This window comes from Pelodiscus sinensis, chromosome 15 (genome assembly GCF_049634645.1).
Source record: "Pelodiscus sinensis isolate JC-2024 chromosome 15, ASM4963464v1, whole genome shotgun sequence".
NCBI classification, from domain to species: Eukaryota; Metazoa; Chordata; order Testudines; family Trionychidae; genus Pelodiscus; species Pelodiscus sinensis.
In genome coordinates, this window is record NC_134725.1 from 23,625,419 (window position 1) to 23,637,711 (window position 12,293).

Consider the following 12,293-nt stretch of genomic DNA (forward strand, 5'->3'; position numbering starts at 1 on the left):
CAACACTGGGTCTTGTGGAAATCTAAAGACTGAGGAACAGATGTTTATTGCAATTTCTGATTCTAGGCATACAAAAGAAGAGAGAGCTGTGTGAGCCGCCACATGCTGCACACATCATGCAATGCTTTAAAAGCACTATTGGAAAGTTTCTGACTTATCATAGAATACTAGGACTGGAAGGGACCTCGAGAGGTCATCAAGTCCAGTCCCCTGACCTCTTGGCAGGACCCAGTACTGTCTAGACCTTCCCGGATAGACATTTATCTAACCTACTCTTAAATATCTCCAGAGATGGAGATTCCAAAACCTCCCTAAGCAACATATTCCAGGGTTTAACCACCCTGACAGAAACTTTCCTAATGTTCAACCTAAACCTCCCTTGCTGCAGTTTAATCCCATTGCTTCTTGTTCTATCTTCAGAGGCCAGGGAAGAACAATTTTTCTCCCTCCTTGTAACACCCTTTTAGATACCTGAAAACCGCTATCATGTCCCCTCTCAATCTTCTCTTTTCCAAACTAAATAAACCCAATTCTTTCAGCCTTCCTTCATAGGTCATGTTCTCTAGACCTTTAATCATTCTTGCTCTTCTCTGGACCTTCTCCAATTTCTCCACATCTTTCTTGAAATGTGGTGCCCAGAATTGGACACACTACTCCAACTGAGGCCTAACCAGCACAAAGTAGAGCAGAAGAATGACTTCTCGTGTCTTGCTCACAACACACCTGTTAATAAATCCTAGAATTATGTTTGATTTTTTTGCAACAGCATCACACTGTTGACTCATATTTACTTTGTGGTCCACTATAACCCCTAGATTCCTTTCTGCCGTACTCCTTCTTAGACAGTTGCTTGCCATTCTGTATGTGTGAAATTGATTGTTCCTTCCTAGGTGGAGCACTTTGCATTTGTCCTTATTAAACTTCATCCTGTTTATCTCAGACCATTTCTCCAATTTGTCCAGATAATTTTGAATTATGATCCTGTCCTCCAAAGCAGTTGCAACCCCTTCCAGCTTGGTATCATCTGCAAACTTAATAAGCGTTCTCTCTCTGCTGATATTTATCTACCAATTTAGTCGAAAAGGTGTTAAACTTGCTTTTCTATTAGGTCACAGAACCTGAATTACTTCAATTTAGAATGCTTTCATTTCATATTGGTATCGAAGCTCATCTTTAACAATCTGACACTGGAATGTCTCCAGATTTGTAATCCTATACATTATAATATCGTCTTGAGAAATTTTTGTCTAAACTGTTTTACCAGTATAGTCATGTCATCATTATCTTTATAGGCTTGCATTGATAATGATTTGCCATTGTTTGAATACTAGGAAATTGTAGATACAGGCATTCAACATGACACAATACCTTAGATTTTGGGGGAGTGATGAACATAAAGGCCCTTGGAAGGGTCTGGTTTGGATTGCCATTTCTGACTGGTTACTGCTTTCTGCGGTAGGGATTATTATTGTCAGTATACATTTAAAGTTACATCTATGGTAAAGAGACCCAGAGTAGACACTTTTTTTCCTGTATATCTAACACTGTCTACTCCCAAAGTATTGTGATACAGCATCTAAAAACACAATTACCATTATGCTTTTGTTTCAACATTGCAGTGTCATGCATGCAAAGCCTGTCAAATACTGTTATGGGAGCTATTTTTATGAAAAAGATTTTATGAAGGTGACAAGTACCAACCATATTCAACACGTTTATAAAATTCTAATGCCAGAGATTTCTAAACTTAAAAAAAAATGGAAAAATGTAGCAATGCCTACTTAAAAGATTCTTGTCTTTAAATTAATCCTTTTCTGTCTAGAATTTGGCGGAGACAGAGAAGACATTGTATTCAGAAGATTGAAAAAAATATATCTTACTAAAACCTCTATAAAGATAAATGAATTTCTCTTTGAAAGTAAGCAAGCCTGGAAAAATAAATCACAGTGGATATGTGAAGTCCATCTTGAATCATGATGCAGGACGGATCTACTGAAATTGACATCTAGTTGGGAGGTTAGTACTAGGGAATGAGTACTAAATGTGTGGATTAAGTTCCTTTCTTCTGTACTACACACTTCTGGTATGGATGTTACCCAAGCAAACAGCTAAGCCCTTGTGGAATGAGTTCTAATATGGCCCGGGTTTTTTTTCTGATAACTTGTGATAAATTATTACACAGTTCAAGATCCAGTTTAGTAAGCGTGGTGGACACAGATTTCCCTTTGCCTGCCACCAAATGCAGCACAAAGCTAATGGTATTACTAAATTTTTTACTGCTATCTGAATAAAAAAAAAATAATGGTGTCACTACATGAAGCATGTAAAGCTTTGCTTCAAACAGGGCAGAGACAGGCTTAGGACAGAATACCAGAAGATGAACAAATACATGTATGTGGAATTCCAAGATCATCCTGAGCAGAAGCTTAGGGTAAGGTCTAAGAGTAACCATCTCCTTACCCCCTTAGCTTTACTTCCTTACCCTGGCTACAAAAGAGAAGACAGCAAGGGGTGGGGAGGACACAACCCCCTCAGCTTTTCATTCCAAGGATGAGGGGCTATTCAATTGGTGGAAAGACATGAATGAGACACTTCAGTAATTGTGTCACTGTAATGTGAGAAGATATGGTATGAACCTGATCAGAGATTTGTAGATACTGCTGTCAGATGGACTCTCATTGAATAGATGGAGAATCCAGACTACTCCAGGGTAATAGTCCAAAACTGACACTGGGACTGTGCAGACAAGTTGATGGTAAGATGCCCAGATAGAAAATCTTCTCCAGTCAACTCTGCAGAAAGTCTAGTTGATGGTTTCCTGCTCTGGAACACAATGTTCTGAACTGAGCAGAAGAGCTTTGTTTTATGACTCAACCAAATTCATTTTAAATTTTTGTAATTTTACAGTCATGGAATTTTTAAAATCTTGAATTATACAGTTTCAAATATTTCAATCTTAAATGTCACAATGTAACAAAACATACATTTTTAAATGGGAAACTACAAAACACATAAAAAAATGCAACATACTGCCTTCTGGGTGGCTGGAGAGTAGCACCTGCTGGTCAAGTGCCCAGCTCTAAAGATAGTGCTGCCTCCAGCAGCAGCACAGAAGTATGGGTGGCAGTACCGTGATCCCACTTACAATAGCCTTGCAACCCCCTTTTGGGGTCAGGTCGCCCCAGTTCTAGAAACGCTGTGTATTTTTGTATAATTTTACCCTATAGGTTGGGGTACTTTTTAGAGTAAAAAGAGAAAATACCAGATTTAATGAGGGAGACCAGCAGTCAATCTTTGATACATTTTTAATGGCCAGGAATATTGTAGGGCCCTATTTATGGGATTTACCTAATCAGTATCTGTCTAGTTACAAGATGCTGGGATGTGGGTGCAGGATGTGACCATTGTTCTGAGAGATTGAGGATGAGCCTTCCCAACCATTGTTCTTCTCTGACCGTAAGAAACACTGGGAATACACCGTTAGCAGATGAATCAGACTCTCAGAGGCCTTTACAGATGAATCAAAGCCCCTTAAAGCTTTGCATCTAAATCTAGTGTGTTGTCAACTGATAGATTGTGCATGCTTTTGCTCTAACTTGCTGACACTTAGAAAAATGTGTCCAGACCTTCTCATATGGAGAGGTCCTTTACTACTGCCCAGACCTCTTTGCAGGTTCCTGATGACATGAACCATGACAATCTCCTCATAGCAGCTGCAGTGACCAATGTTCAGGTGAGTGACAGTTCAATCCAGTACAGTCTGCAGAGACGTTTGGCTGCTAGGTGGCTCTCAGTCATAATATTTTAATTCCTCATGGTTCTTAATGGATAATTAATCCACCATATTGGATCACTTGTATCAATTAAAAATCATATTTTGAGGGTATCACATGGCAGTTTGCTACCCTCTTTTCTAGGTTTGCAGACAAAATGCAGCTTTTAATGAAAAAAAAATCTTAGTCTTCTGAGGTCTGCCTCTGAAGTTGCAGACTTGCTCTTTTATCCCCTTTTATAAGTGTCTACCTCCAGATAGACAGACATGAGATATCTGTAAAAGTATTCAACCTCCTTAGCAAGGATCCAACATGTTCTGTCTACTTTTTGGGAGGTAGCAGCTTCCATCTTTGTCGTGGACTCTGTGGTGGGTTCCCACAGGTTGATTGGCCTGCCTAATCTCTCAGGTGTTATACTTCAGAAACCATTAAATAATTTATTCTACTTCTCCTGTATAACCTCTGAGGAGATTTGCAAAGTGTCAACTGTCCTTTTTATGAAGTTCTAGAGAGTTTTGAATTCATTTGTGAAGAGCAAAGGAAGACATTTGGAATTGATGCTTCTGCTCAGATTGCTGTTCTTTTCCATTCTCTTCCTCTTGACTCTGCTGCTAGCTTTCTATAACAGAATTGAGAACCCCAGAAAGTAGGGAGATAACGGCACAATGGGAGACTAACACAATCCTGAAACTAAGGTGAACTGCATACTAAGCATTGTTGCCAAAGATTCTACCTTACAACCATAGGCAGTAAGAAGCTTCTGATAGGTTGTTGGGCCTGCTCTGCTTTTAATACCCTCAGATGAATGAGTCGAAAGGACACAACATTAGGTTGCTCAGGCATGCCCCCAAAGGACAAAACAAGCCAAAAGAATCCAGTTAAGTGCACTGGATGCATAAACACTAAGGGCTTATCTAGATTACGGGAAACAGTCAAAAGAAGAGATGCAAATCCTGCAGAAATCTGCGTATCTTCTTCCGATCGCACTTTCAAAAGTGAAAGTAGTTAAGACGCATCTTTTTTGGTGACTGCCCCGCGCCGGTCGAAAGGCCACTCTCCCTCAAAAAAGGAGGTTTATTTGGCTTTTTGACAAGGGGGGAGGTTTGCCAAAAAAGCTGCGTCTCAACTACTTTCACTTTCGAAAGCTCCGTTTTCAAAAGTGTGATTGGAAGAAGATATGCAAATTTCCGTGGAATCTGTATATCCTCTTTCAACCGTTCCCCATAGTCCAGATGAGCCCTGAGAGTAGAATCTGCATGAAAACACACCCAAAGAACTCAAAAGTTACTAACAGGATTTTTGGACTTCTGCACAGCATGGATCATATTTCAAGTGTCTCATGGACACCACCTCTCCCATTTGCAATTTCACAAATTTCCTGTGTTGACGTCCTCATTTGCTTACGTGGTAATAGTACAGGAATGCATTTCTGTACTTTTAACTGATTATAAGTGCTTTTAAAACAATGCTAATCAAACTATTTTTTTGTCTTCCTTTCCAATCTATTCTATTTCTCTCTCGGTCTTTCTCTTATCCCACACTGGTCTTTCATCTCATCTTGACATGTGCTATGAAACTGCTTGACTTTGGTTCTTTACTCTCCTGTGCGTGCTGCTCAACTACTTGGTCCTCTTCTTCCACTGCTTACCTAGAAATTACACCATACCTTTACTCCCTTTTGTGCTACTTCTCTATCCCAGTACCAGGTACGGTCCCATTAGGAGCTTGTGACATGCTTGCAATTTGTCCTGCAGGCTATTCAAGGAAAAGAGCTCTTTCTTCTTCCTCTGCTATGTAACTGCTACTCCCCTCCCAATTGGCTCTCTTGTTCTCGGCTACTTCAAGTTCTTCTTTGAAATGAAGTAGCGGGAAACAGAATTATCACAACCTCAGGCTGTCAACAAGCATTACATGGACCAGTTGGAGAACTAATTAGTAGATTCACTCTACAATTGAGTAGCAACTATCTTGCTTTACATCTTTCTGAAGATTCTTAAATATAAAGTCTTTGTATTTACTGAACATTTTCCAGTTCTCTTATCTGTACTATACAAGTTGATTTTCTTTCTAATGAATAAAGAAAAAGGTACAGAGGTAAATTAAACACTAACTCAAATAGAATAGTAAAGCACACTTTCCACTTCTAAACCCACCTTGAGTGCCTGACAGTTCTATAGGCAGTGGGAAGTGAATGCTTTGCTTTTGAATGTGATCTAGACCTGGACTTAGATGATGAATGATATTTCGAAGGTGACCGAGATCTTGTCCTAGATCTTTTCTTGTGTTTCTTTTTTTTCTTTTCCTTTTCTTCGTCTCTGGGAGGATCTTTGCTTTGGCTTGAAGACCTTTCGGATGATTTAACTTCTAAGGCTGGGAAAGTTCTGACTCCAGTCAACAAAGGACACGGCATGTTACTGACAGCCTGAAATCAGAAATAAATCAACATTAACATGGCTTTCAGTTTTCAGCAAAGATTATGCAAATTTTCAATGTGAAGAAATCAATTAGATCTCACAGATACGCATATTAGAAATCAATTACACTGAGCAAAGGGCTAGGAGAGAGGTATTGGTGTCTAATCCTGGGATTGACAATTAAATTGCAGTGTAGACTTGAAAAAGTCACTTAGCATCTCTGTATAATTGTTTTGCTATTTGTACTTTATAGACCTTAGGGAAGGAATAGTGGAGGAGTCTATCAAAAGTTGGATTACAAATGAGTACTTATTGTACTAAATATTTCTTTTGAGTTATTATAAAAGGGAGACACCTATCAAAAGCCCTAGGCACTCTAACACAAAAAAAAAGTAAGATCATTAGCTACTAACGCCATAAACTACCAAAATATAAACTCCTCAACAATTTACATTTTCAAATGTTACGGAAACATTACATAAAACAGTCTGGAGAGGTAAGATTGAAATTTTACCAAATGTACTCATGCTTCTCCCAGAGCTCAACACAGGCCAATATAGTCCTTCATTCTCACATGCAAACAGGCTTGTAAATCCCTAATCCACACTAGGGATGTAAATGTGTACTCATTGGTTCACCCTCACTGTTACATGCAGCCCTCTCTCCCCCACTCTGTGCTACTGCCTCTGACACAGAGACAGCAGAATGGGGCAGGCAGGAGCACCGGTTCTAGCCTCCTTCCTTGCATGTACACATGTAATATCTTAAAATTTTAGCAATTACACATTTACAAAAATAAACATTTGTTAACATTCCTAATCTATGCACAATTTTGAAGATTGTAGTCCTGGTTTTAAAAGATTAATGATGGCTCTGAAGAATCTGGTAGTATCAAATAAATAGGTTCTTCTCCGTTTAGGTCTTCTGTTCAAAAGGATAAATTGGATAATTTTACTCTAAAAAAGTAATTTCTATATACATTCAAAGAATAGTCTACACAATCCTGAAACACTGGATCAAAATTTAGAAATGTCTCAGTGAAAGGGAAACAAGGAGAAATTCTGAAAACACAGAAGGAATAGGAAAAAGAAAATAGATTGGTGGAAGACTTCAAAGAAGTGCTAAAACAAGCAGAATCAATTACAAGACTGGAATGTAACAATGATAAACGATCAGATCTAAATACAGATGTATCTGGGGTAAAAATCAAAGTAGTTTAAGAAGCTATTCAGAAAAGCTTAAAAACAATAAAGCACCTGGTTTGGATGGCATTCATATAGAGAATTTGTTTAAATATAAACATGGAGGCAAAGACATGGAACCAGTTATCTATTCAAATATGGACAGAGAGGAGAAAGGATTAGAAGAATGGACTCTTCATATCAATCAAATTACTAAAGAAAGGTGATCTAAGCAACAAATGGTCTGATAGCACTTTATAAACTAACAAAACATGACCAGATACGAATTGAAGTCAAATGATAGTATCCTTCCTGACATAGGAGTCTATAAAAAGAGCTGTTTGCGCCTTCAATGACTATCAAGTTGATAGTGCCCCAACCAAACTTCATGACGATTGAGTCCATTAGCATGTGAATTGAATTTGTGGATGAACTCTAATTCTAATGTTTCTCTGTGTAACTGGCTAGTAGAACTGATTTGTGACAAGACAGTCACTTGAAGATCTTTTAAACAGTGATTAGGAAGATTAAAGTGTTCCCCAATAGGTTTCTGTATGTTTCCTTTACATATATCTGATTTGTCTATTGATTCTTCCCGCAGAGACTGTCCAGTTTGTCCAATATATATAGCAGTGGGGACTACCAACTTAGTAGTTGTTGAAGGTGCAAACAGCTCTTTGTGTAGACTCCTGTGTCAGGAAGGATAATATCAACTGACTTTGATTCTTATCTTCTTAGTTTTAACTACCCAATCTTCAGACACTTACTGTCCTTCTAGCTCCCTTTCTCCCACCCCACCCCCCTTTTTTTCCTCCCCTCCACCCCCTTTTCTCCTATTTATTTTGGGTCTGCACATCCTAAACTCAGAATTCTGGTCATCTGAAGAAGTGGGCTGTGCTCACAAAAGCTCATGATAACATGAACATGTTTTGTTAGTCTATAAAGTGCTATCAAACCATTTGTTTTTTTTTCTGCACAGACTAACTCGTCTACCCCCTGAAGCTTCTGATCTAAGCAATCACTCAAATTGGAGGAGAATAATACTTCTATCATAGGAAAAGTATTAACAAAAATTCTCCTGAACACAATGAAAGAAAAGATGGATAGTATCCAGTGTGAACAACAATATGGATTTAAACAAAGGAGATCACATAGAGATGATATTTTTAACCTGAGATGGATTATTTGAATTCTAAAGCACTTTTGACATCTCTTTTGTGGGAGTTTAAAATGCATTCAATAAGGTAAACAAACAAACAAAAACAAACAAAAAAAGATCTGGAAAACTGTGGAACAATACGGAGTTACAACAAAATTAATCTACATTACAAAAGGCATTCTATGTCAACTCAAAGTGTTGCATTAAAATAGAAAATGGATTGAGTAAACCATTTAGCATCAACACAGGTGTAAGGCAGGGATGTGTCGTCTCCTTCTCAGTTCACTCTAGTCATTGACTATGGATTAAAACAATAAAACAATACAACAGTGATATATATGACCAAAAATGAAATAGTTCAAAGCTATCTGATCTAGATTTTGCTGACAACATCATTCTTACCAATGAAGAAGCCAACAGACTACAAAAATGCACAAATTAAGTAAAAGAAATGAGGAAGACAGCACTGAGATTCAGTGCAAAGAAATATGAAATCATGTTAATGAGGACTAGAGGGAGAGAAATCAAAATGAAAGAAAAGAAACTAGAGAAGGTGGGCAACTTTAAAACATCTTGGAAGAACCATCAGCCAAGATGGTACCAGTCCTGAGGAAAGTAGAAAAAGAATAAGGAACACAAACACTGCATTTGGAAGATTCAAAAACATTGACAATTCAAAAACATTTCTCTTAAGATGAATCTGACTGTGTAAAAATCAATTGTCATCACCATCTCAACATATAATAGTGAGATATGGCAATTAACTAAAAAGATAAAGTGGGATGCATTTCATCGCAAATATCTGAGAAGAGTATTAAAGAATCACAGAATACTAGAACTGGAAGGGACCTCATGAGGTCATCAATTCCAGTCCACTGACCTCATGGCAGGACCACTGACCATCTAGATCATCCTTACAGATGTTTATTTAACCTGCTCTTAAATACCTCCAATGATGAAGATTCCACATCCCTCTAGACAATTTATTTCAGTGCTTAACTGCCTTGACGGTTAGGAAGTTTTTCTTAATGTCCAAATTAAACGTCACTTGCTGCAGTTTAAGCCCATTGCTTCTTGTCCTATCACTAAAGGTCAAAGAAAACAATTTTTCTCCCTCCTCCTTGTAACACCTTTTTAAGTACTTGAAAGCTCCTATCATGTCCCCTCTCAGTCTTCTTTTTTCCAAACCAAACAAACCCAGTTTTTTCAGTCTTCCCTCATAGGTCTTATTTTCTAGACCTTTAATCATTTTTGTTACTCTTCTCTGGACCTTCTCCAATTTATCCACATCTTTCCTGAAATGTAGCACCCAGAACTGAACACTACACTTCAGTTAAGGCCTAATCAATGTAAAGCAGAGAGGAAGAATTACTTCTTGTGTCTTGCTCACAACAATCTTGTTAATGCATCCAAGAATGATGTATTTTTTTTTTGCAAGTGTCACACTGTTGACTCATATTTAGCTTGTGGATCACTATGATCCCTAGATACCTTTCTGCAGTACTCATTCCTAGACAGTCAAATTCCCATTTTGTACATGAAAAACTGATTGTTCCTCCCTCAGCATTTGTTATTATTGAGCTTCATCCTATTTACCTTAGATCATTTCCCCATTTTGTCCAGATCATTTTGAATTATGACTTTATCCTCCAAAGCATTCTCTATGTAATTACCTGAACTGTTGAAGATATTGAACAAAACCAATCCCCAAACTGATTCCTGTAGAACCCCACTTATGTCCTTCCAGCATGTCTGCAAACCACTGATAACTACTCTCTGAGAACAATTTCTCAATCAATTATGCACCCACCTTAAAGTAGTCCCATCTATTTGATATTTCCCTAGTTTATTGATAAGATGGAAATGCAAGACTGTATCAAATGCTTTAATAAAGTCTAGGTATACTATATCTTCTGCTTCCCTCTTATCCACAAAAGACTTATTATCCTATCAAAGAAAGCTATCAGAAAATGCAGAAGAGGAAGATCCTGAAAAACATGGAAACAAACAGTACTGAATGACACCAACCACTTCAGCATTAGATGGAAGATTGGGGAGAAGGACAGTTGACAGATAAAGACAGCAAATGTGGACAACCCGAAGTGCAGTGAAGTCCAGGATGGACTAAGGTAATACAAATTCACTATTCAGTTTTAATGCAACTAAGCAACCTTTCATTCACTACTGTACTAGTTTGACTGTAATGTCAGACAAAAAGCAAAATAAAGGAAAAATACTGTTATAAATCACTTCTTCTATAAAGTAAAATATTTTATATAAAAATTGTTGTGACCACAGAGATACCTTTAATGTAAAGATCAAAATGGCCATTACTGAATTCACGCTAAATGTATTATTTAGATTGCAGTCAATTAAACAATGCACACACAAGAAAATGTCAATTTATCATTTTCTGCCTTGGAGAATTCTGCTGAAATGGCTTAGTGAGAACAAATCAAGTGAGGCAATGTAAAATGCTCCCTATTTCAAATGTTGTCACTCCTCAAACTGATGTTTCAAGGCAACTGGAGAAATCAGATTAATCTCTCCTTAATTTCCATTCTGCCTAATCTGACACTTCTTCCTTTTGACACTGGAATACCTGCTGTGACTTGAACAGAAACTAATATATTAAAACTCAGAATAAGTAAATCAGAAATTGGTAATATTTTTGCTCTCTCTCTTTCTCTACTGTAATTATGTCAAGTCAATACCTGAAGACATTTGGATAAGTGAAAGCTGTTTCATGTTATGTAAGTCACATTTCCTCTCTGAGCTTTAACTGCCAATAGCTATTTTACAACATTTACCCCTCCTTCCCCCTCTCTCCCCCCCAAAAGGTAATAAAGCTGTATGGTGGCAGCATGCTTCAAAGACCATAGAGTCAACAGTATCAACACTTGAACTAAATGAGACTGCCCCTCTTACTTCAGGATGATTACTAGGCATCCAATTTCAAATAAAGGTAACATTACAATTCATGTTCTACTTCAGACAGCTTTTTATCTCTGAGATTTAAGGTGTCCAACTGAATCTGTTGGCCTATTTTTATTCTCTGAAAATGTTTCAAGCATCAGCAAGTGCAACATCCCAGTTTTCTTTCTTAACATTACCAATTATATAATAGACTCCCTAGCTTCTCTCTCTCCTGCCATGTCACCTCTCTTCATTTCAACTTCCCAAGGTTTGTCTCTAAGCTCTCCAAAGCACCAAATCAATAAGCAACAGTGCTTTATAAGCTGTGCAAGTGCATGAAAATTGCTGTCTGTGTTAAACAAAACCAACTGTTTCTTCCAAGGTAGTAGGGGAAAGTGGCTTTTAGGTAGGTAGTTTTAATCCCAGATTAAACAAAACAAAACAAAACAACCCTCCCCAAAAATACAGGTCAGCAAAGAACGGTTAACATCATAAGGGGTATGTCTAGCCTACATCTCTTTTTTGAGAAAGGGATGTAAATTAGGCATATCAATATTGCAAATGCAGCCAGGATTTGAATTTCCTGCACTTCATTTGCAGAGTGACAGCCACCATTTTTTTTTTTCCAAAACAGGGCTTTTTTGAACTAAAATAAAACAAAACCTGGCAGTTTAGATGGGGATCTTTCAAAAATAAAACCCCTTTTCCAAAGTTCCTGTACTACTCCTTGAAAAATGAAGTTTACAGGCTCTTTTGAAAAAAGGTTTTATTTTCAAAAGATCCCCCATCTAAACTGCCATTTTTTCCCCGAAAAAGACCCATTTCGAAAAAAGCAGTGGCTGCCATTCTG

General features: G+C 37.7%; 1 protein-coding gene across 6 annotated transcripts in view; it reads right to left on the minus strand.

Moving 5' to 3' along the window:
* Positions 1–12,293, minus strand: part of SFSWAP (splicing factor SWAP) — a 144,584-nt gene that overhangs the window by 15,074 nt on the left and 117,217 nt on the right. For all 6 annotated transcript variants that reach the window (XM_075898415.1, XM_075898417.1, XM_075898416.1 and 3 more), the window contains exon 14: positions 5,927–6,195. In XM_075898415.1, the coding sequence (XP_075754530.1) occupies positions 5,927–6,195 (269 nt within the window). The remainder of the gene's footprint in view (positions 1–5,926; positions 6,196–12,293) is intronic.